This window comes from Mustela putorius, unplaced genomic scaffold (genome assembly GCF_011764305.1).
Source record: "Mustela putorius furo isolate JIRA1106 unplaced genomic scaffold, ASM1176430v1.1 tig00000698_pilon_pilon_pilon, whole genome shotgun sequence".
Classification (NCBI taxonomy): Eukaryota; Metazoa; Chordata; class Mammalia; order Carnivora; family Mustelidae; genus Mustela; species Mustela putorius.
In genome coordinates this window covers 7,717,778-7,743,692 of record NW_025421449.1, presented here as the reverse complement: position 1 = coordinate 7,743,692, position 25,915 = coordinate 7,717,778, and the positions used below count along the sequence as shown (strand labels likewise).

General features: G+C 43.6%; 1 protein-coding gene across 25 annotated transcripts in view; it reads left to right on the top strand.

The window, feature by feature from the left end:
• The window catches only part of KCNMA1 (potassium calcium-activated channel subfamily M alpha 1), a 730,733-nt gene that overhangs the window by 572,636 nt on the left and 132,182 nt on the right, over positions 1 to 25,915 (top strand). For 9 of the 25 annotated variants that reach the window (XM_045083540.1, XM_045083543.1, XM_045083545.1 and 6 more), the window contains exons 16-18: positions 5,351 to 5,419; positions 14,552 to 14,638; positions 20,941 to 21,017. In XM_045083540.1, the coding sequence (XP_044939475.1) occupies positions 5,351 to 5,419; positions 14,552 to 14,638; positions 20,941 to 21,017 (233 nt within the window). The other 16 variants (XM_045083539.1, XM_045083544.1, XM_045083530.1 and 13 more) reach the window with 5 other exon arrangements.

Genomic DNA, 25,915 nt, shown 5'->3' with positions numbered 1-25,915 from the left:
GGGGAACTGAGTTTGGAGGCCACCATGCAGGCACCTCCTCTCTCCTCATGCTGTCACTCCTGGGTGACCCATCTTCAACAGCCCCAAACAACGTCTTTGTGTCCCCTTCTTGAGCACATTCAAAGGTACAGGCTCTATGAAGGGTTTCTCTGCTTGATTCACATCAGCAAGCAATCTTTCTAGTCAAAGGGGCTGATTTAATGGCAAGAACAATTTATGTCCCTCTAGGTAGGTAGAAACAGTTGGCCTCTAATTCTTAAGAGCCTTTGTTCAGGAACATCTGGGTTGAAACTACTGTAGTTAACAGATGATGCTAGCAGTAAAAAAAAAAAAGAAAATAGGCATTATATAATGTCATTGTCAAATTTGGTAGGCCTCTACTTAATAATTATCAAGAAAGCAATCTAACTTGTTATTACAACAGTTTTATTGCAGATTGCTGGTTTAAGACCTTTTTGTGACAAGTGACATTTTTTTTCTGGGAAAAGTCATTTCTGTTCCCCTGTAATTATTTTCACAACCAGCAACGACTTCCTGTTTTGGACATATTGGGACATTTTATTTTAGAAACCAAGAAGTAAATTGCTGCTGTTTAGCACACTGCAAAGGCTTTCTTGGTTCTTTCTTATGCCCTCCCTTGCCCTGAGCCCCTTTCTTACCCTGCTCCAGTCTGTTACATGTGCAGACACTGAGTAAAGCCCTAAGAAGGACTCAAAGAACTGGAGGAGCAAAGCCCCTTTTGCTTTACCAAAAACAATGGTGTTGATGATACAAGTCAATATTTCATCTCGGGACATCAAATCTGAGTAGTCTGAAGACATGTTCTGGGGAGTAAACCCCTGGTAGCAGGAGCTGTGGAGAGTCTCAAGGACAAAGTGCTGCCTGGATCTTAGAATTATATTTACATTTTGGCATATTGATTTGAGGCAAATGTTAGATTCCCAGAACATATCACTGCTATTATTTCTTTTGACATCCTTCTTTTCCAATCTCTCTGCTTCTCATGGGCAAGTTAAGAGGCATCTTGTTGCATGATTTGATGCTCAACTCCCAAACTTTCTCTGCTTAGTTTCCTAGTTGATTATTTTCTCTATTAATGTGGGCTCCCAGCAGTCAGGAGATTCTGCCCTCCATTCATTCATACATTTATTTAATCAGCATGCATTGAATGCTTACTCTTTGCACTTTGCAAAATGCCGGGGAGAGAAAGCATGCATCTTACCGTGAAGAAGCTCAACTCGAGGGCAGAGAGGTGAATAAACAAGTGATTATCACACTACACACCGGTGCCCTGTTCACTGGCCTTGGTCTGTTCTTACCTCCTGGCACCTGTGCTTCAGCCTTAAGCCCCGGTCCCTGGACATTGGCTAACTCTCTGTGGCAGGATCTAGCAGAAAACTGTGATTTTTTTTTTAGCAGAGCGGAGACATAGTGCAAGATTTGTGTGTTGTGGACATGCAGAAGGTACTTGTTACAGCAGGAATTAAAAACTTAGGTGCCTCTTAGGGGGCAGGAGTGAGCCACAAAGAGTGAAGACTGAAGAGGCAGGATCATTGGGGAGTGCTGGGGACTGTAGCATCTTGAAGAGTTTGTGTTCCTTCCAGAGAGGGTCAGTGCTTCAAAGCTACAGTCCCTTTTAGCCAGACAGAGTGTCTGCAGCGTGGCCATTTATGATTTATCAAGGAAAGCTGAAAGGCTAGTTTTTATATGAGATAACCTGTTAGTATTTAATTCTGGGTTTTCAAAAAGGCTATGCTGACCAAGACATCATGCTGGTCTTCTGGCCACCATCTCATTTGCTTTGTTCTTATAAGAAGTATTTGTGTAGCACACTGCATTGAGATTTGATTTCTACTTTTGGCCTTTCTTCCCAAAGGCCATTTGACCTGGAGCAGGTTGCCCCTCGTTGGACCTCAAGTCTGTCACCTCTACGAGAAGGGTAGCCCCAACAAGTCTTGAAGGGCCTGAATTTCATAATCCATGGGGTGGCGCTGTTTGCATATAATCACTTCGTCGATATCACTCTGTCCTCTCCACCCCTTTGGCCAGTGAGTAAAGGTTGGGTTTGGGTCAAAGAGCTTCTTAAAAAGAGCCATATGGAATCCTCTCAGATATGGATTTGGAAGTTATGAAAGAGGACTCAGATCTCCTGGTCCACTGTGCTAGGCTAAGGAATGTGCACAAGACTGTAAATTTTATTGACTTTCCTGCATTAGAAAGCTCCTCTCTTTTTATATCGAGTTGGTAAATGGCGTCATAGTGCCTAGAAAGACATAATGCACCATTACTGTGGACTACATTTTTGCTTCTACCAACAGGATCAGGTCGTTAAAAGCAATTAAGATCCATGATCCCTTGAACCTCAAAGTCCCAAATCAGGGTGGCCAGTCACTCTTGGGATATCAATGTATTGGCCTATTCATGATCTCTGCTAAATTAAGATGGGCTTTCTCCTTGAGATTTTGGCATTTAGTTGCTATTTACATTAGAAAGTGGTTACCTAATCTGGTAATTTGGTTCAACAAATATTGCATAAGCCATCTGATATTTTAAACAATTTAAGCTCCAGGAGTAACAGCCCCATAAAGGGTGCGTGTTAGCAGTGCTTTATGGAACATAAATTAAGAAGAGCATTTTTCCAGCTGCAGTTGGATACTTGAGTTGGTGTTTCAGCAAACTGCATAATCAGCACAAAGCCCAGGTCATTAGAGTCCGCTGGCAGGAATCAGCAAACCTGCAAATCACCAGGAGAGCCCAAATACGCCTAGATGAAGTGGTCTTTGAAATCTGACTGTCTGTTGAAAGCAATACGGGAGACTGTGACCTCATATGTAGGGGTGAGCAATTGGTCTTATTTCCACTGGAGAGTACGAGGCCTTCACCAACCTCATTGCTTTTCTATTTGCCACCAGCTAAAGGCCTCCCATTTCACTGAGAGTAAACCACAGACTGGCAAGCTTGTTGCTGTGGCCAGTGGTCTTCACAAACTTGCTCCTGCCTAGCTCCCTGCCCTAATCACTATCCCTTAAGACTTTCCTCACTTGGCTGCAGTCTACTTGTCCTTGTTGCTGATCTTCAGACACCCTGACTGCTTTCCTGCCTCAGGATCCTTGCACTTGCTGCTTCCGCTCCCTGGAAAGATTTTTTCACCAGATCCTTTAATTGCCTGCCTCTTCTCCTCAACTCCTGCGCTCTGTGCTCTAGTTTACGTTCTCAGGATGGTCCCTCTGGACGCCTGCAGAGAACACCCCTTCCCAGTCACTGTTTTCTTTGGTTGGGTTTGTTGTTGTTGTTGTTGTTGTTTAATTGGAGTTGACACACAGTGCTACCTTAGCTTCAGGTGTGCAAGAAAATGATTGGACAATTCTGTTGTTACGTTCACCACAGGTGGAGCCTCCATCTATCATCACACATCGCTGTGACGATAACATTGGGTGTATTCCCCATGCTGTACCTTTCATCCCCGGCCCCATTCAGACCATACCTAGAAGCCTGGACCTCCCACTCCCCTTCACCTATGTTGCTCTTTCCCTTACAACCCTCTCCTATGGCAACCATCATTTGTTTTCCATATTTATGGGTCTTCCCAGTTACTGTTTGTTCTCTTAAGTTGTTTTGTTTTCTGCATTGTGCTTTTCCTCATCTGGAAATTCATCATTTATTCAGTTGTATATTTGCTTATTATCTATCTTTCCAAATACAAAATAGGTTTCCCTGGAGTTAAAGATGTATATCCTGCCGGATACTAGTTGGGGACCTTGGACAAGTTACATGGGCTTTCTGAGCCTCAGGTTCATCACCTGTAATATAGAGATGGCTGTCAAAGTCACAAAAACTGGGGCCATCTCCTCTCGGGGATATTGTGGGGATTAAATGAGAGTACCAGGAATGGCCCCGCCTTGTGATCCCCATGCAACCTCCCCCTTATAGTACTACAACTCAGTAATCAACTCACTTCTCAGCCTGTCAGTCAACCAATGTTTGTCATTTGGTTGTTGGTTGTCAGTCAACCAATGTTTCATTATCCAAAAAGTCCTTAAGACATATGCTCATTATAGAAATTTGTCATATATAATGTAATCCTTTTGTCTGTGAGCTTTTATTTCTGTGAGTATATAAATATACGTTTTCACTGAATCATATCACATTATTTACATGTTTGTACCTGTATAGTATTATTTGTTAATTTTAGACTTTGAATATTCTTCAAAAAGTCATTTTGAATGCTAAAACTATATTGTACCATACTTTACTTGACCACTGCTTTATTATTGGACATTTAGGTTGCCTTTTTTTTTTTTTACTTTGCATAAATGTTACTACCTTGAACATCTTTGTGCATGAATATTTACTGGCCCTTTTGTTATTTTTGTTATTTTCTTAGAACCCCAATGAGGGGAAATCATGCGATTATTGAGCTTTTTTGTGTCTGTGGTTCCCTGTGAAGCACGATGGGAAATTCTGCATAAGCCCCAAACTCTTAAGGAAGCCACACTGGTTGAGGAGATGGCTTTCAGGCACAGACTGCCAAGGGAGCAGCCGTGGCCAGTATGTGGCTGAGAAAGGGCTGAAGGAGGTTTTGGCAGACAAGGGTGCTGGATGGGTTCTGGGAATGGAAAGCCAAGGGTGAGGGGGTCTGCAGATGAGTTGCACAGAAGGCTGGATTTGATGGGGGCTTGGGCGATGGGTCAGGAGAAGAGAAAGCACTTGGAGTGTAGGGATCATCTTCGTGAAGGCATGGAGGCAGGAATGAGCCAGCTTCAGAGCAGGCTGGGCTGAGGGCGAGAGCCCCGGATGAGAGCCCTGGGCAGAAGAGGTGAGGCAATGTGGATGTGGCCAGGAGTGCCGGTGCCCACAGTCATGTGCTGGGCAGTTACATGGAGGCTAAGGATTATTACCATCATTCTGAGCACACAGGGGTCTGCTCGGAACAACAATATGAGCCATTTGTACAAAAGACCGAAATGGAATCCAAATAACAGGTCCAGCTGCTCCAAATACCTCCCTCCCCCTGCAGTTAACATTTTACTACCCGACCGAGTAACTAATGAATCTGGCCCAGCATAAATCCCCAGGCACAAATCCCTGCTTGGGGTCTGTGTCTAGACATCCAGACCCAAGTGCAATTTGCACTTTGAACATTCAGCGCCTTATCACTTGCGAGAAATCAGGTTTAATGGGGAGGACGGGGAGGTGTCGCTCCCACCCCCTCCCTTTGGCACAGTGACTGTGGAATGAGGGTCCCCGGGATAATGAGTGCATCAGGCGATGGAGAGGTCGTAATCGTGTTTGTTATGTGACTCTGGCTGTTCAGAAGCACTGACGGGGAGGTTTCTCCATCTCGTTGCAGGCTGTGTTTTGTGAAGCTTAAGCTCCTGATGATAGCCATTGAGTACAAGTCGGCCAACCGGGAGAGCCGGTAAGTTCGCTGCAGCCGAGCGGCCGGCTGACATGCAGGACCCGGTGAGAGTGCTCTTGGAGTGCTCCGTCCACCCGCTTCTTTCCTACGCGTTATTGATGTGTTTGGGCCCTTGATGTGACCCATCTCTGACACATCTCAGGGCATGCCTAACCAGATACCGTCACCTCTCTGGCAGACCCACCTGGCATCTCAAGCCCACTGGGCATTTGGAAAATGTTTCTCCAGAGGAAAGCGATGAGGCATCCAGATCTCCACCTGATCAGCCCAAGTGATACTTTTCACCCTCTCTGCACAAAACCAGGGACAGGGCCTGTCCTCAAACCCCGTTTACTGCTGTGATCATGAAGCAGGTGGATTCTGGCCCCCTTCACAGCAGGGATGGGGCAGGGCCGTGATGGGATGCACCAGCTCTCTTGATAGCCAAATTACAAGCAGCCTATTATGTACCATATGGGCTTTTCCCGGTGCAGCCGAAATCCAGGTGGCAGAATATTGGCTTCATGTAAATTAGCCAGGAGAGCAGGGATCACAGGCAGGAACCCTCTTTATTTATTTATTTTGCCCTTAATTATGTACATATCAGACTGATGAGGGACTGGGTCTGGTTGAAATAGATAACAGCCCAGTCAATATATGAGCTCACGGTGGAAGAAGGAAGCACCCCATTAACAGGGGACTGTGTTGATGCAGGACTGTATGCATTACGGACAAAACACAGATGAGGTTTTTGCTTCCCCATTTTTATCAATGGGTTTGGAAGAAAGAGCTCATTGAGAAGTGCGTGGGCTTTTGTGCTCTAAGATGACCTCCGGGGTCGTTCCTACCTGTAAGTCTTCCTGTGGCTGCCCAAGTGTAAAGTACAGAGCCCCGCCCACGTGTGCCTTAATATGTTGAGTGCAAGGCAAGACTCAAAGGTGCCTCCTCTCGCCGTCTAAGGAGTTTTCATTATCGCGATGAATAACTCAATAAAGCCAGACTTCCAGACATATAGTCTGTGTTTCTGACAAACCAAACCAAACAAAAACCAAACAAACCCCCAAAACACTGGATTGTAAGCAAGTCAATCCAATGTTCCCTGTTACCTTTACCACCAGATCAATTGCCCACCAAGTCAATCTGATCAAAGGCTAAGCTCTTTGGAAACTCCAAATCAACCAAGAGCAAGTAGAAGTGGTAGATTTGGTGGCCATGTGTTAAACACGGCCATAGCAGTTAAAAATGATGTATAGATACGGTTTTCTTCTTTGTGTTGGCAAAGTGAAGAATATTATGTAAAGAAATTGGGAGCCAGAGTCCTGGCTCTTGGCTGTTCAACAGGTAAAGTGGGGGTTTCTGGGATTACTGCTTTCCCACCGGTGCTGCGGAGGGGGAAAACAGGTGTCCCTAGGTTTTTGCAAATGATCCGAAAATCTGTGTAACTCAGTCTTCACTCTTATCACTTCTGTGCATCTCTCAGAAAAGTGTCACGGTGTAGGCGGTGCTTAATGTTGAAGGCACCTCTTGACCCTCTTGGTATAACTTCATGGCAGGAGTGTGTCCCCTGAACCTTGACCAGCCGTCTCCCACCTGCCACCTTTTTGGTCACAAGGAGGGAGAGGAAAAAGCCTGTTAATGGTTCAGTGTGAATCTGCTGTCACTATTCTAAGAAAATTAACTAGGAGCTTTCCCTGAAGGCAAAGTCTTTTCTTTGATGGACCCTCCAATTAACTCACAAATCAGAGATGTTTTCAACAAAGCCATATTTATAGATAGAGATTTTTAGCTTTTTTTTTTTCCTTTCAGAAAAGAGCGAAAAGAACTTTTTGGCTTTGTTTTTGGCTTTCTGTGTGCCGTTGCCAACTTTAACCCCCCTCATGTCGCTTGGTCTCAGTGTGGAAGCACATTGGTTCTTGTGGAAAAAGGTGTGTTGGAGGGAATGTGGATCATGCCTCTGAGAAAACACCGAACTTCTCGAACACAATAGCCATGCTAAAAAGAATTGAGCTTTTGACCCTTCCTGAGATAAGAGTTTTGATTTTTTTTTTCTTCAGTGAAGAATTTCCCATTTCCTTCCCTCTCCCACTTTCTAAGTGGCTGGGTGCTAGAATTCAGAGAACCCAGCCTCTTCTCTCCACCCCTCTGCCCCCGGCCTGTGTTGAACGATCTCCTCTGTTGTTTTACCCCATGACGCTGTTTTTCCATGCTCTGCTGAAAAAACCTTGTTTTCACATGCATCCTTCAAGTAATTCGAAACAAAGGTTTTGTTCCTTCTTTCCTTCTGGTGTCAGTCAATTTATTATCAAATTGTTTGATTTTAAATTCTTTTCTTGTCGTTTTGCAGAAGCCGAAAGCGGTATGCGCTCTTCGTTAACCTTTCTCCCAACCCCCACCTGCTATCTTCACTGCTAACCACAGGACTAACCATTTGCTGAGAATTCAGGAAGATAGAGATTATATATATGCGTACACATACATATAATCTCATTCCCTTGTCTGATAGACATATATATATGTATCTGTATACATATATATATATATATATATATATATATATATTTAACCCCTCTCCAATGAGAGCACATAAAAATTGAAAGTAGCATATTGCTTTTCTCATTCAGTTTGTTGATTCTTTCGGATAACGCACTAACTTCTTTGCAGGAGACCTAAAAACCCGACAGGTATAATCCCTGTGTTCAGTCATGGCACCAGTGATGGGAACCAGTGCCATCAACATTGAGAAGGAGAATGCTCCTCTCCAGCCCCTGGTGTCTGTTTCTGTCCTGTCCTCATGTGTCTCAGTGTCCACCAGCCTCTGTGGTGCCATCTGTCTGCATACCACATCCACATTCCCAGTGACTTCCTCCTCCCCATGTCCAGTTTCCTGTTGATAGAGCAGGGATCGTGTCCTTTTATCCACAAAACAGAGACCAAGCTCAGCTAACACTCAACATTTGTTTTGTCCTTACGCTTATTTTGATGATAACATTTTCCATATTTTCTTCCTTGGGCAGTCCTCGGTACAGACTTAGAACTCTGCTACCAGATTGCCAGATTGTCACATTTGATCTAGTGCATGAGTACTGTTTATTGAGATAAACTCATGGCTTTATTTTTTTCCCTAGTGTGTTTGGGCACATTTCTTAATGTGACGTATCTCCGCTTTCACCATGTGACGTCACCCTGTTTTGCTGCTGTTTTCTGTTGCACGAAGCATGACCAAATCCTCATCAATAGCATTTTCTTTTAACTTTTTCGGTTGCTATTTCCAGTGTAGTTTTTCAATAATGTGTTCTCTAAAACAGTATTGTTGAAAACATACGATCGGGATGCCTTTTTGTTCATCTTCTCAAGAGTTGTTTCTCTCTGTGGTTGGAATCACTGTCATGTGTTCGTGTTTGTAATTGCTGTGGTGTGTTTGTGCATATGTGTGGTGGGGATATTTGTCCGGAACTCTTTCCAAAGTCTGATTTCTTCTTTGATGTTTGGAGTAGATGCGTGACAATAGAGGTGGCTTCCTGTCAGTTTGGTATTACGCTATGATCCAACTGCGAGAAGTTACTGCAACACTTTGCATCTTCAAAGGTCCACAGTGGTTGCACCTCTGCTGTTGGCTTTTGGCCTTTGAGTCCTTTTATCTTGTGGTGGAGGCATGTTGTGACATAGCATGACTTGTTGTAAAGTGTACCACAAAGTGACATGGCTTGCTCCCAGAACCAAATAGCGGCCATTTTCCCTCCCAAATGAACTGTCTCTTCCCTATCCCCTATGGCTTCTATGTGCCAAATATATTTTTAAATGCCACTTCTAAACTCATCGTGGTGGGTTCAGGCTGAACAGTTCCTTGCCCATATCATTGGCGGGCTGTGGTGGCAGATGTTTGAGTCTGACCGACTGGGAGCAATCTTTATTATGGTGTCTCTGTGTGAGCAAACTGGGCTCAAATACATTGAAGCATGGAATACACACTGTGTCTCCTACATATAGTCTCTAAGTAAAAGTGTGTGTGTCTAGTTGTGTGGGACTCCAGCAGCATATATTTGAAAGCCCAGAAAAAAAATGGAAAGTTCCGGAAAGGCAATACGATTTGAGCTTCGTGGTTTCTGTAGGCTGTGCCCTCACACAGCCCATAAACCGCAGGTCGGTTGTGTTCCTGAGAGGAGAACAATTGGCTCCAAGTCCCACCCAATAGCAATCATACATGACCGTGGGTGGTCAAAGAGGCCACTCCCCAGTGGTGTCGTTCATCTGGGCACAGCATGAACTGAAGTCTCAGATGGTTCTTATTCCCTTGCTCTAGTTAATGAAGTCCCATCAGCTTGCTAGACACAGATATAATTATCATGTTATCAAGTACGGTGATATTCTCATGTGACTGATAGTTCCGTAATTGTTCGGGGAATGGTACATTACACCTACCAAAAATTGAGGCAGGGGGCGGAGGGGTGGCCAGGGAGAAATACACACCTGTCATAGTTACCCATAATGGATAAACGATTTCTTTTAAAAAATAGGGTTCAGTTGAACTATTCATCATTGGTTGTCTCCGAAAACAGCAAACAAAGTTTATGATGATTGAAGAAGGAATAAGTAGATGTTTCCTAGTTGTTATGCGTAAGTGGTGGAGAAGAGGAATAAATCATTTTGCCCCGTCAAGCCCCAAGTCTCCAACCTGACTAAAGTTCAGCAAGACATACACAATAAAATGCACTGTAGCTTGAGGGCTCGAGCTCCCCTCCCTCAGGAACCTGATGGGGACATTTTTCTGTGGACTTGAGCCCTGCTAGCCAGTACTATGTTCTGGTGTTTTCTATTTCAACTCTGAAGGGGGCTTTCAATGTTGAAATCAATTGCTCCTCCTCCCTAAGTGACTGTTTACGCATCTGTATGTTTAAATTTTTGTACTTAGTGCATCTGGGAGATTGTTAGCTCAGTTGCCACCCCCCTGGAAAGGTGTGGTCACTCCTTTAGTAGGGGTGACTGAGAGGAATTGCCACTTTGAAAGAACATGTGTGACTACCTTTCTCCTTACTGGAGAGGGAAAGGAACACTTTTGGAGCAGAGACCAATGATTTATGTTTTTTATACATTCCACACGTAGTTGAAGAGTGCCTACTGCATACTGGACTCTAAGCTGGCAGCTGCAAGAAACTTACTTACAAAAATAAATAAAATGTGATCTTGCTTTTCACTCTTCTTTTTCAACTACGGGTTCCCCACAGAAAGTATGTTCTTGTGTCCTTATAGTGGACGAGGAGCCAAAGAATGAATCTCGATACAAAAGTAGTCTGAGAGCCAAAGAGAAAGAGAGGGCAAGGCTCCTGGCGGAAGGAGCTAGAGAAGCCCTTTGCCTCCAGCTGCCACTGAATGTTTTCTGTTGAAATTAGCAAGGCCATAGACGAAAGAGGATAATTTATGTGTTCCTTGAAATGAGGGAGAGTCCATCTCTGCCACGAAGAGGTCCCTATTGGAATTCTGCTCATTGATATATGGACTTTTTCTTAAAGATTTTCTTGATTCTTTACATGACATATTTTGAAGTTTATCTCTGATAAGCAAGTGAATGAGACAAAATTGGAGCCAAGGACTGATTTAACGTGATGCACAGGGAGGGAGACTTCTTTCAGTCATAAGAACAAAGCAAACTTAATGTTGGATATGCTTTTAAGAGATCAAAGACCTTTGGAAAGATTTACATATTCCCAGTAGGAGGTCAATAACCTATTCCGAGGGCCATAGGCACTTTGGTGGGAAAAAAATTACTTCTGTCTAGGATCCTTATCTTTTTTATATTTTCAAAAAGAGGAAGATTAACATTTTATCTAAATTTTCTAGATTTGGAATGTAGATAGAAGAATTAATGTCTACAGTGTTAGAGTAACACATTTCTTCAAAGAGTCTGAAAACTTGTACCCTTCCAATAGGGAGTATTTTCTGCAGTGGGCCCTGGAATCAGGGGCACATGTTTCTCTAGCCAAACCCTTAAATATATCAGTGGAATCCAGCACAGTGAACATTGTTATGTATCTGGATTTCTTTCCTGCATTATTCACAAGGTCTGGGCTCATTCTTTCAATTCCTACCCAGAAGCCTGATCTGGATACCTGCTAATGTGAGCCTACAGCCTCACACATGATGTGGCACCCTGGAATCACACGGGCAGTGATGTCCTTGGCGGTGCATGAGGTTTGGGGAACAGAGAGACACTCCACTCTGCAGGCAAAAGCCAGTCCAAATTAGCCCATCTCCAGATGTCATCGAGGGATATCATGTTTTAGATACTGCAGTCAGTAAGAAGACCTTTCAAATGTCAATAGGGGGCCTCCCGGTAATTGATTGGCATCAAGGGCAAAATGGAGAGCTGAGACCGTGCAGGAGATTGTTTGCTTCTCATTCAGTTATTTTAATAACCATGCTTACTTTTAATAGTGACCGTGCCTTAAGGATCTACTACGTGACAGGCACTGAGCACACAGAATGTACTTTAATTCTCTTAGTGACACTGTAATTGAGATTATTCACTCCATTTCACAAAGTAGAAGAGTGAGGCTGGGCCAGAGTCTGAACTTCTAGGCCTGACACAAGTAACCTGCTCGCTTAACCAGCCCTGGCAGGGCAACACGTTTGAATACAAACCTGCCTCCCATCAGTGCCCCAGATCTCTCCCTGCGACCACACTCTCTTGACTACAGCAGGCTTTCCAGCTGTAATAAATAATCTCAACCTGCTGTCCCTGGAATGACAATCCCACATTCTCACTGGAAGCCGATTGTTGTTCACTGTTGATAAAGAACAGAGGACATGAAAAGAAACTTCTTACTGATAGGAAGCTTACTCTCACTGGCTTCCTCCCATGATACACTGGAGTGCAATTAATGAAGCACATAATATGGAAAAGGTTCCCGTGCAAAGCTTGTTTTGCACATATATGTCACCAAGACATTGATGAGTGTCAAATTTCTTCTTTTGAATTGCATCCTTGAAATCAAGATAGGATTTTCTTTTTTACTCACAACTTGTTTTACGCTCTGGTATAAATACATACCAAAATGGAGCTTTTTCCAGCTCTAAGGAATTAGCTTCTTTATACACCATACGTACCCAGAATTTTTCATGTATGCTCTTGTACACTATTCTGGAATGTACAGTTCTTCACCCTGTAAATTCATTTCGTTACAGACATGATATTTTGATAAGGAGCCCTGTGTTCCATTCTGTGGGGCCCGCTAAAGAAAACATGATAATTCCATTGAAAACAAAATATGCTTTACCTTTTTTTTGCAGTAATAATAAATAATAACAATAGCCAATATGCATTGAGCCTTCTGTGCAGTATCTTGTATCTTCAGTCCTCTGAAGAAAAGCTATGATTTTCATCCTCGTTGTAGGTGAGGATATTGAGTTTGAGGGAGATTTAGTTATTTTCCCAAAGCCAGACAGCTACTAAGTGGAGATACTGGAATTTGGGTGCAATTTCTGATCACAGAGCCAGGGCGTCCACATACTGCCTTACAGCAAAGAGGGTAAGAAAGTGTGCAAAATCCAGAATTCTGCTCCTCTACGACATCACATTTAATTGGCTTTGAAAAAGGAGTCCATCTAAGCTATATAAGCTTGACCTTTTTCCCCTCATGATCATGAGAAGTCAGAGGGCTGTTAAACCGATGTAAAGAATTGGCAGGGGGGTAATTAGGAGGCGCCTGTCCAGTGCCGCTGCCCGTTGCAAGCTGTTGCTATTAGTGTGGTCTGCTGCTTCCTGATTTGTGAAGAATTTCACTGTAGCCTGTGGTTCCATGGCAGAACAGACCAATCATCGTGGTCCCTGGCTATTATTTAGTGTTAATAACAGTGATGACACAAGATCGGTTTCCTTCTGTCAGGTCTCGTTATGGGTAATAGTGGATGTTCTTGCGACCACAAACAATTATTTTGCCATAATGATCCACTCTTGAGTCCTCCCGGCAGAACAAAAGTTCACCTGGGTCCTTCCTCTATTACTACAGATGCATCACTCTGTTGGCTGCAGCACTTTCCTGGAACAGTTTTGCCAGCAGTGAAAAATTACATGTTAATTATTGTCCTCCATTTTGATTGTCTTAGACAGTTGCGGACTTCCTTTAGCCTGATTCTGAACATCTACAACCTCAAAGCCGGCTTTTCAGATCAGAGATACCTCTGTTGTATCTGTTGCTACATTCAGAGTACCTAAATTCCCTGTCCATTAAGCCCAAAGCCTCTCAGTCTCTTTATAATACATTCCTGCATTCTGTTCTTGATCTGCAGAAAATTAAACTTGTTTCACCCATTTATTAGATGAGGAGACGTATCTCTCTCTCTCTCTCTCTCTCTCTTTTTTTTTTTTTCAGTCCAAGCACAACTTGGTCAGCTAATCTATTTATAAAACTTTGAAATAGGACTGTCTATATTTAGGTCTGCACTTCCCTGCAAAGGGAAGTTTTTTTAAGGAATGATTTGCATTTGCTTTTTAATTACAGTTTGCCCCAATCGGGATATACCAGACACACACTTTCTTCAAACACTCCCATGCATTTTGGTAAAAGCAGACTGGAATCATTTCCAACTGCTGGCATTTTTCTTTTTTTACTGTTTGCCCTCAGATCCCACGTACATGTCTTTACCAACATTGTGCAGATGTGATATTTGCTTCTGCATTGGTTACAGGTGTCGTGTACCATTCCCTGCAGTAATACATGTGTACGTGTATGTTGCTGGATGCATATAGGGGTCCCATTAATGCTCTGTCATCTAATGGAAAATTGTTACAGCAATAGTTTTATTAGACCAATAACATGCAATGTTGACCATCAATAGAAGTTTCTAAAGGGCTGCGTAGCAGATCAGAAGCCCACGATGGCAACCGCATTATACACCCCAGCCCTGAAACCTAGATGTGCTTTGATTGCTGCAACTGGGAGTATGCCAACCTGGGAATTGACCAGTAGAGCTTTATGATGGCATCATCCACTGAAATGTCCGGGACTGTGGACATCAAGCTCTAGACAACATCTTTGGGAAAAGCAATAGACTAGTGGGCCCCCTATACAATTAATAGTACAATGTGGTCTTCAAGGTTTTGTTCAGAACATGACCTCACAAATGTGTCTTCTTTGTTTGTTTTTGTTCACTGAGCAGTATATTAATTAACCCTGGAAACCATCTTAAGATCCAAGAAGGCACTTTAGGATTTTTCATCGCAAGTGATGCCAAAGAAGTTAAACGGTAAGAGTTCTTATTTATCTGCCTTCTTTTCTGGCCCAGCCATAGACCTCTTGATCCACCGTGATGGGCATGCTTTCAATACGTATAGGACCCTACACCCAAAACTTCTTAATGTGTCCGTGGGTATCAGTGGTGCCCAGCCTTAGGAAAAAGAGATTATGCTTTCAGATGTTTCCATGGACTCCTCTTCACGTAGTTGATTCCACATCTTTGAATTAGAGTAATACATAAAATTTTCTAAGGGAGGAAATTGAGTCCCAGAGAACTGAAGCAAGTGTTCAGAGTCATCCTGATTCTTGATGACCCACAACAATATAACACAGGACAACTGGTCCCTTGTCTAGTCCCTTGTCTAGGCAGATTTACTCGTGTATTATCAGCTTTCTAATCTAAGTGCCAAATGCAGTCTCCAAAGGTTTGGGTTAATTTCACATGAAATATTCAATTAGCTCTATTTCTATTTGTGGCCTTCTAGGCAAGAAGTTGAAGTTGTCAGGTTCAATTCGTGAGCCTCTGTAGGTACAGCTCAGGATATCCTTGACCTCAGTGTTTTATGACACATTTATTAGTGTCCTTAAACCTGTTTAAGTAGCCTAACAATCACAGGGCTCTTTGGAGAACACCATGGAATATTATTATATTTGAGTCTATCCTATGAACTCTGAAAAACTTATTAGCAGAAAATGTGGCTCTGATAGTCAGTCATTCACTTTAACAATTATGTTATGAAAAATATTTCAAATAAATGATTAATTGTGAAAGGCCTATAATTATTTATGGAAGTCTATTGTTTTCATGTAATGAGTTCTCACTCAAAGCCAGGCCTGTGCTAACTGTTCTACATTTGTTGTTGCTAGTCCTCAGAATAACCTCATAAGATGAGTCTTCTACAACCCTTCGGGCTTTGGTTTCCTCATCTGTAAGGTTGGGATAAATGATTTTTCCAAAGGTTATACAGCACATAAGTAAGTGGAACAGCCCAGATAGGAAATGGTCTTTCCTTTTCCCCAAACCCACACTTTCTACCAAATTTAATAATACTAGCAGATTCATATGCAGAGTTTAATGTGTGCCCGCCCTGCTCTAAGTACCAGCTACCATGAACTCACGTCATCCTCTCAACAACCTTGTGAGATAGGTAGCATTACTATTTTCATTTTCCTCATGAGGAGACCACAGTACAGATTGGTGAGCTAACTTTCCCCAAGCCCCACCACTCATGAGAAGTAAAGCCAAGATCTAAAACCAGGAAGTCCAGTGCCAGAGCTTACCTTCTTAATGATGTGCCAAGAGGTGAGCCTGACGTGCTGAGCACAGAAACAGGATATTCGACAGCTGATAATTATTACTTTTTTCCTGTTCACCCACTCCTGCAATTAACCATACTAGTTATAAAAGCTTTTAGAGGGGGAAAAAAATGCAGTGGAGAAGCAAACAAACAAACAAAAACAATAACAACAACAACAAAGAAAAATTCTTTAAACTGACTTAATGGCTTAAACTTACTTCTACAAATTGGGAAAGAATTGCCATTATTCAGATGGAAACAGGAAAACCTTCTTATCCAGTTCATGGATCTTGACTGTTCTTCAGGAGTACCTAGAGAACTGGGTCCACCTGAGCAGAAAGTGGGCATGAATGGGACTGAGGACCCCCCTACAACCCCGACCGGGTCCCCTGGAATAGAAGGTTGTGCTCACCTCTAGACTGTGAGACACACAGGCAGCATCTCAACAGCCTGTATGGGGTGGGGGGTGGGGTGTGCTGGGGAGCACAGCGGTGCTGTAGATCACGTGTACCTCCCAGATAGCAAATATAACACGAAACTCCCATTTGTGTAATTCTATTTCCTATTGCATCTCTCGCTAATGAATGTCACAAATACCAGGCAGTCCAAAAAACAAATTACCTCCTGTATTAGGGAGTGCAATATGTCTCATTTCAGTGCTTTATGGTATTCACAAATACATGCTGACACAATCAGCTACAACACCAGCCTGTAATTTTCCATAGTGTGTGATGTGTCAGAGCAAATGCTGTCAGTTAGGGGATTTCAAATAGATGAAGACTGCAGAAAACCACAGAAAGGGCCTTGGAGATTTGAATGAAACTAAACAAGTTTTGTAAAAATGGAAAAGTTGATTATGATGATCCAGGATTGAGTTTGTACCCTCTCCTACAAAAAAAGCAACCCAAGAAGTTAATGGATTTTAGCTCACAGAAACTTTCAGATGCACTGTTATAGGAAAAGAGGAGTGAAACCATCCATTCCAGTCTTAGAAAATTCACTTTGGGGTGAACATTCAGTCATTTGTCCCCTATTCCTTGCCCTAAATATTCTCCTTTTTAAATGAACTTGGCCCATAGTCTATGATGTAGGAATCACAAAATGGTGCCCCATTGACCTAGTTTGGCTTGCAGACAGAATTCGTTTGTTTGTCGATTTTAACAAATAAATGAGTTGCCAAGAGGAAGACCTCCTCATCTTTTATTTAAAAATCCCTGTTCCTGGTTTCTCCTGAAAAACTTGCAGATCTAGCGTTACTGGGCAGTATTCTCATACTCGTTCATCCATCAAATGTCTGCAGGTCACTCATTTTCTAGAACACTCTGTACCAGATGCCAGGGGAGCAGTGGTGAAACAAAGCCCTTGCTCCCAGAAGCTCATGTTCTAGGGAGGAGAGAATTACAGTTTTGTTTATTTGTGGTACATTAATCAAAGAATTAATGCAGCTGGGTCACTGATTTAGATTGTGTTTAAGTGAAGGCTGCTCTAAAAGGAGCCACATTTGAGCAGAAATGGGGGTGATGGGAAAGAGTCCATCACACAAAGATGAGAAGGGAAGAGGGGACAAGGTGGAAACAGTGTTGTGTACAGGAAGCCAAGGGATGGAAAGTGTGTCTGAGGGAGTAGTGTGGGGAGATGAGGTAAGAGAGAAAGGCAGGGCTCGCTCCCATAGGACTTGATGCAGGGGTTGGGTTGTTATAAAATGGAGTCATTGATGGTTTTAAGCTGGGAGTGATGTAGGCTGATTTACATTATTGAAAGGTCTTTCCCTTTTATTCTAAAGAATGGGATGTAGTGCAACAAGGGAGGGGGCCCAGAGACAAGGAGACTACATTGTGTAACTGAGGGGGAATAACGTGGGCTAGACGAGTGAGTGAAGGTGAAGAGAAGGGAGACCGAGTCATAATATATTTTACTAGAGAGTCTGTGGGGCCCCTGGTAGACTGCATATAAGAAGGAAGGCGGAAAAAGAGGAATCAAGAATGGAGCCTAGATTTGTAGCTTCTGCAGTTGGGTGGATGTTGGCTCCTCACCTTACCAAGAAGGGGAAAGCTAGAAAAGGAGCAAGTTTGGGGTATAGGGAATTAAGAATTCTATTTGGCTATGTTAAGTAGGCGATATGTAACCAAACATAAACATAGAGATATCATCAAGGCAGTTAGATCTAAGATTCTGGAGTTTGGGGGGAAAGATGAAGGCTGGAGGTGTCAGTTTGGGTGCTGTAGCAGGGAGGGTCCTAGCAAGAAGCAAATGACACACCTAAATAAGAAAAGAGGAGTTTTATGAAGGGACCATATAAAGTTGTGGGAGGAGAGTTAGGGAGAACAAACAAGGAATGGCAGAGCACCCCAGAGATAGCAACAGAGGGGAACCATTCTCAGCCCTGAATCTACGAGTCAGGGGGAAAGAGCTATCAGAGCCTGGAGAGAGAAGCTGTAGTGTAGAAAAAGCTGTTTGGCAGGAGCTGAGCCCTCTCTAGTGTGGAGATGGGTCTACGACCAACTCGTGATTCAGCAGGGAGGAACTCTCCCTTCCCATCCTCCAGTCTCCTGCTGGCTCTTCCCATTGGCTGAACAGAAGAGGACACCAGAGAACAAAGAGACCCTAAACACTGGCTTTCCGGGGTATGGAGATTTGGTCTTCTCGATGATGTGTGTGTCAAGGTCATCAACTGAGGGCCACTTGGGGATGGGGTGGAGTTAAGCAGGAGAGGAAGTGGGGAGGAGAGCAGAGAGGGTTGAGGTGGAAGAAGGGGATATGCAGGAGGCCTGAGGTGTGTGAAAAGTCCTCTGGAATCCATGGCCATGGATTTTAAGTAAGATCAGTCAGCACAGTTGTGTTTCCTTTCCTGACCGCTTGGCTGCTCAGGTTGAGGTATGCAGTAAGGGGAGGACTTTGCCAGCTGAGTATGAGAGAAATAGAAGTGAGTGGGGAAGAGCATGGTGCTTGCAAAGAAGTACCACCTGGCAAAACTCAACTGGAGCTTAGGTACCGTGCTCCCTCCAGGTAGGGGATGTGTCTCCAGGACTGTGGACCAGAGACCCTCCCTAACCCCACTCCCGTGCCCCATCTCACTCTTTAACTTTACCTTTATTTTCAGAATCTAGCTTTAATTCATGAAGTAAAAATCTACGTTATCTTCTCAACAGTCTAATCAGACTTATCAATGTTTCATCATCTATTAGAAACGTCTTTAAGACGTTGTACTCTGGGACTAGGCTGTCTGGACTTGAATCCTGGCTGTGCATGACCTTGGGCAAGTCATGCAATCTCTCTGTGCTTCAGTTTCCTTGTCTGTAAGACAGAGATAATAATCACGACTCCTTCAAAGTGTTTGAAGATCAAATTCATTAATCCTTATAAAGTGCTTAGAATAGCACCTGACCTACAGTCTGTGTTCTATAAATGTTTCCTGTTACTCTTGTCGTTATTATTATATGGAGGAACATCAGGTGGGAGAGAAAATGGCGGAAACAAAATGGCTTCCTCCATTCTTATCCTTCCCCTTTCTTAGCCACATGGCCACTCAGGGCAAATAATTAGCTACCTTTTTCCTTCCTGCCTTCCCTCCTCCCTCCCTCCTCTCTCTCTTTCTTTCTTTCCTTCCTTCCTTCCTTCCTTCCTTGCTTCTCTCTTTCTTTCTTTCTTTTGTTCTTTCTTTCTTTCTTCTTTCTCAACATGGTTGAACACTGGCATTTAAAGAAACAGTGAATGAGCTGCTAATGCATGAAGAGCTTTGGGCTTGGATTTAGAAGTCCTGCAGCCAGCTGAGCCCAGCACAGGATGACTTTGGGCAGGTTGTGACAACCTCCTCAACTTACAGATGGGGACATGGAGTCCTGGGGACCTCCAAGGTCTCTTCCAGATACCAAAGTCTTAATATTGGTTTGCACCTGCTGCCAATCATGTGCAAGTTTTGTGAAAACATAAAAAGGAAACTTAGAATAGAATGGTCAAGAATTGTATTTGTTTTTTCATAGTCTTGGTCAAGGGAAGACCATGTTTATACCTGGCATTCAATTTCACACTGGGAATAGTGAAGCCAAGGACTTTGGTGGTCCCCATATCCAGAGCTTGTGAGGTTGTTCCAGTGAAATCTTATCCTAGTAATCCCCTGTCCTGAAAGGATCTAGGCTTTCAGTGCTGTTCTTCTAGGTCCTTTGCATTCTGTGCTTGAATGATCTTTTTTTGTCTCATCCAGAGTATCTTTGACACAGCCAACGTGATTGGTAATCACACTTTGACACTTAAGTGAGTCAAGGGGATTTTCTTATTGGTTGCTTTCATTAGATACCCAACCCTAGAGTGCCCTCTGCCCACCCCATTGCAATGCTCAGCTGAGCTGTGCTTTACCTTGAGAAGAAAACCTCCATTTATTACATGTTCTCAGGGCCAGAGAGTATGGGAGTTGGTTCTTCCAGTATGGGAGCAAACGTGGGCTGTGAACTGCCAGAAGAAATTTGACAGAGGACGCCTTTGACTCACAGCTTTTGTCTTTGCCTGTCCACCTGTGTCTTTAACCTCTCTCATTTTGGAAAGAAATGTATTTTCTGAGTGATAAGGCTTTAGTTTTTATTTGATGACAGAACTCTCTCCTTACAGTCCCTTCCATAAATACCTGACCAGACAGCGAGGGTTTCGGAGATGGATTCAACTTCCCCACCAAGGGCCTGGGACTGGTTGCCCACATGTTCTCATGAGCAGCACTGGATGCTGTGCTCAACAATGAAAGACGAGCAGACCCAGGGTGTCCCATCAGCAGCCATTCCCCCAGTTCCTTTTCAAAGGAAAGTTTATTAAAAGAAGCACTAACTCAAATTGCAGAATCCTGTGTTTGAAATAAAAAGTCTTGCAACAAACATTTCCGTCTGTAAACGTCTAAACCTTTCCAAAGATGAAAGGAAATTAGTGCCGGCGTGTTTCATTAATTTGGCACCACGGTGGAGGAAATGTGGTGCTCGTTTCATTCGAGCAGATTATGAAATGTGTCAGTTTTTCCATTCTCTTTCTCCAGGGCATTTTTTTACTGCAAGGCCTGTCACGATGACATCACAGATCCCAAAAGAATAAAAAAATGCGGCTGCAAACGGCGTAAGTAGTGTTTCTTTCCCCCTCCCCCCTTTCCCTTTCCCCAAATTTGTTTCCCTTCTCCTTTTCCTATTAAAGAAACACTAAACATCAAGAGGTTTCTTGAATATGTTTATGTTTCACCCAGCAGTTTAAAGAGACATGAAAAAATGCTTGTCCTTGCTTTATTAGAGCAGAGGATGGAAAATCACCAGCATCCACACCTTTGAGTGAACCTGGTGCCTAATCCCCACCTCTGAACCCTGGAGGGAGGCCCAGGTGGTTGTGTACACTTGAATGCAGTCAATGCGGTCTAGGAAAAAGAAGGCAGCTAAGACCATGGAGGAGGAAGTATTTTTACATAGTGATTTCCAGTGGATGTGGGACCACCCAGTGTGAGGATGGCTGCTCTGGGGCTGAAAGGGAAACTGAGTCTGAGGACGCTGTCCCAAATGGGTGCTGACTCTTTTTCCATTTGGGACTGCTGTAAGGTTTGATACCAAGATCCAGAATTTTCCCTTGTAGTTTCTTCAGACTGGCCCAGGAAGAGAACTTGGGCATCACCAATCAGCTTTATTTGCCATTTCTCCAGTAACCAAACTCAAACACCATTGCTCCTTGGGGTAGACTAGATTGGGCTCAGTAGCTTCTGGCATATTCCATCTCAAATCTCTTCCAAAGCAGCTTGTCAGTGGAACCTCTTGAGAAAGATATGGTAAGTCAGGAACGTTGGATCATGAGCTCCCAAGAAACCAGGACTTAAAGTGGGCATGCCTCGAGAAAGCCATGCCTCTTGAGGTCATTATGTTGTATTGCCTAATAGAAGTTGTTCATGACCCTAAAGAAAACAACAATAATAATAATGATGCCTTGCTATGGTGATTTAGTGTTTTCAGAGCGCCTTATTTATGATCATTATTTTCTTTGATCCTCACCCTAACTCTGGGTAATTGTCAGGGGATGTCATTAATTCCATTTTACAAAAAGAGGAAACTAAGTCTCCAAGTTTAGTGGGAGGATGAGATTGCTAAGAGTCACACAGACCCAACACACAGGGGTTCGGTCTCACCCAAAGGCCTTTCCATGCTGTGCACTCAGTGTTCTGATGATTTTTGCAAGAGAGAAGGGCAAGGCAATGACCTTGGGTCTGAAGAGTAGAATCACAGTTATGAAAGATCGCCCCATAAAATACTTTTTCACAAGCAGAAACCGGATAGAAGAGCACTATTCCTGGGATATGCCAACCAAAGTTAGGGCTTTTTTCACTGCATTCCTAAAGGGGTCATAGTAATAAAAAACCAGTAAGATATAAATATCGCTCTGGTGCAGCACAAAGACACTTGATCTCTTAGGCAAATACCCACGGGAGCGCTCTTGGTCCAGAAGAGTTTCTGTAGAAATCCTCCGAGGCGGTTCCCAAGTTTGGGGCAGCTTAGGCCCATTGTTTTGCTTTCTCCACTGACTCTACACGCATGGCCCCGTTCCCACCCAGCTCTGACACCTTACTAAGATGAGTATTTATTAAGGTCTCAGTCAGAGACACTAAGTTCTTGAGGTCTAAGAATTCTCTGATTCTGACAACCTAAGGGGAGCATCTAAGTGTGTGTAATGCCCAGAACAAATCCACTCTACTTCCAATACCCTAAACTCATTGACGCAAAAGGTTCTCCTCACCAGGACGTCCATCCCAGCCCTGCTTGGTTGGCCGTGCACACAGAAACACAGCTCAGATAACCAGGCATCCCCCAGATCATTTCCATCAGAGGAACACAGTATCCCAAGATGAAAGTCAACGAGAGTTGTAAGGGTCAGAAGGGTCAACTCGTTTGTAAGGAAACTCTCGTAGTGGAGGGAGTTGGGAAATGCAGGAGAGTGTTGGGGCCAATTATTCATGACCAGACATGTGCCACAGAACCTGGTCCCATGGAGTACCACTGACATTCACTTATTGACTAGCCATCCACATATTTCTGAGTGCTTTCTTTGTGCCAGGTGGATTCTTGGTGCCAGGGATGGAGGGGTGAGCCAGATAACATCAGTGTTCTTCTGAAGTCTTCACTTTAGTGAATGGAGACAAACAATGATCATACAAACCATTAAATGCATATAGAGTCAAATGCCATGAAGATAGAGGAGACTGAGGGTATAGGGAAATTGTCAGGATGCTGCTTTAGCCAGAAAGGTCTAGAAGGCCTCCCTTAGAAGGTGACATTGAAGCTGAGACTTTGTCCAGGTTGGTAGCAAGGGCCAAAGTCAAGAGGCAGGAAAAAGTTTGAAGTGTTGGAAGGAAGGAAGGAAGGAAAGAGGGAAGGAAGGAAGGGGGGCTGGTGGAAATGGGGAAGGAGTGGAATGAGATGAGGTCATAGAGGAAGTCAGAGGCTATGATGAGAAACCTTGGGTTTTAGTCCTATAATTGATATAGCCACTGGGAGATTTGAGCTAGGACACAACATCATCAAGTCCTATATTAGATGATCTCCATGGTGACGGGGCAGAGAACAATCTAGAAAGGCAAGGGTAGAGGTGGAATGATGGAGAGAAAATGTCTCTGATACTGGGTGTTCCCCACTAGGCACTACAATGGAACTCAGCAGAAAGCTTTTAGGTCCCTAGAAATGAGGATTTAGCCTCTAGAATATTTTGGCACCCTGGTTCCAGGCAAGCCATCAGCAGTTGACTTTAACTTCGTCCTGGAGGGAGAGGCACACAATTGTTTGAAATAATCATATTCTCTTCATTCCCCTTAGAGCTGGTTCAGCTGGTGACGTGTGTGCTCTCTCCCCATGCATGGCATGGATTGTCACGGAAGGACTGCCTCCCAAAGCGGAGCCGGCATGACGGGGGTCTTGCCCTTGGCTCTCTGTACCCCCTTCCCTCTTGGACCCTTCATCTCATAGAGGCCTCTGGCTGTGAGGTTAATGTTTGATAACAATCAAAATTGTCCAAATATTGTTCTTCCTAATTAAAAGGCTATAACAGCCTGTGTTCCAGAGGGCAGGATGTAGATGTGTATGTGTAAGGGGTGGTCAGAATAAAGTGAATGATTAAACATGAACCTCCCCATGCATACCAGGCAAGACAGGAAATTAGGGAAGATAGCTTTTTGTTGCAAAGAAACTTTCATTAGAAGGAGCTAGAACTGTGAATGATGCATTGGTGGGGGAGAGGGGGAAGTTCCTGTGCCTTTGATTGCACACTGCCCAGTGCCCTAGGTTGGAGAGGGCAGCTGACCCACACAGTCGTTGGTCCAAACCTCTTAGGCCAGGTGTTAATAATTCACCCTAGAATGATCCACCTCCATGAGGTCAGAGCTGGTGACAGTCATTGGTCTTTATCCACAGCTTCCTAACCCTCCCCTCCCAACCTAGCTCTTCCCCCTTCCAACCCCACCCCCACCTCCCCATTTGCCTTGAACATTTCATGCCATACTATCTGGAGAAATACCGAGTGTGGACATTCCATTTCTGGAAATTCTGTGGTAGTATAGTTTAACTTTTGCATTTCTTTCCATTTCTTCATAGCATTCCATCAAGGAAGAGAGTCAAATTCAGCTGTCTGGCCAAGGAGCAAGTTCTCAGAATCTACTATTTACCCATTTTCTTCTTCTGTATAACAAACCTGGTCTAATGATTTACATTTTTTCCCCCAGCCTGTAAAAGTTTGCCAAAGGGTGGACTCCCAGGGGACAAGTCATGTCTGAATTGATGTGTTTGAAGGAATTTTCTTGAACTTCTAATCATTGACATATTTTTGATTTATTTTTTTTTCTCTTTGCTGCCTTGGAATACGGCCCCTACTCTATTTTAACTGCACACTGGTAGTGATATATTGTGAGTAAAACGGGTTCCCAGTAGCCCGGAGTCCAGTTCCCCCTGTCTTTCTCTAGAAGAGATACTTCTTTTATTTTCTGTACAGTTTCAGTTTCTTTTTTTCTTTTGGTATTTATGTTGCATGTAGCAGTGACATCATGCCCCAACTCCCTCATCCAACATGGTCTGCAGAGGAGCCTGGAGGTAGAGACCCCCCCCCAGAGCAGGGACCCCCCGTTCCCCGTCCCCACACCTCCGTTCATCTTTCCATCCCCCAGCCTCTTGCCAGCTTCTGGCGCTGTCTTATTTTTCTACTTGAAAATAAGAACTTGACCACAGTGTTTCTCTTGAAGGCCTTGTCTCGGGACCTTTAGGGGACACTGAGTAGGCTGAGGTAATTACCACTCTAGCTGTAGATGCCTCGTCAGTTGGGGGTCATTGTCATGCTTGCCTTTGATAAATCAGACCTGGTCTCTGCTACTGAGCTTGAATTCGTATCCTGAAGGAAACACATATGCTACATATATATTCCCATGTTGTGATATATATGAGATATGTACCAGTACTTTATATGTAAAAATGAACATTTTTATATATAAGCATAGAGATATTTTATAGAGAGAGCAATGTATTTAATACAATATGCATACCTCTCTATGTGAGAAAGTGCTTGCTAGAGAATTAATTGGATACCAGACTTTGGGATTGTCAGTATCTTAAGCCCCCTCACTGGACACAAGTATTTCCACAGTGGTAATTATTTCCTACAGTCTATGAAGTTCCCTTGCTTTTAAAATAAAGTTCCCCTTCCAATCGATACCCACTAAGACATACCCAGTTCTGCTATGGGTGTTAGGCTTTTTGGAAGATCCGTTTACTCGTTTCAGATGGAAACGTTGGCTCAAGGACCATGTTCCATTTCATTAGTGAGCTAGGTAGAAGTCGGAACAAGTGAATGTAAGTCTCTGAGCCCCTGACTTACTCACAGAGTAGGGCCCCTCTCACCCAACAAGATGTGGCCATTTCAGGGCCAGTGTTTCTGTGGGTGACTCCGAGCCATGCTGCCCTCGGTGGCACCAGGAGTGAGTGGTGTTGGGTCTGTACTCACGTCCG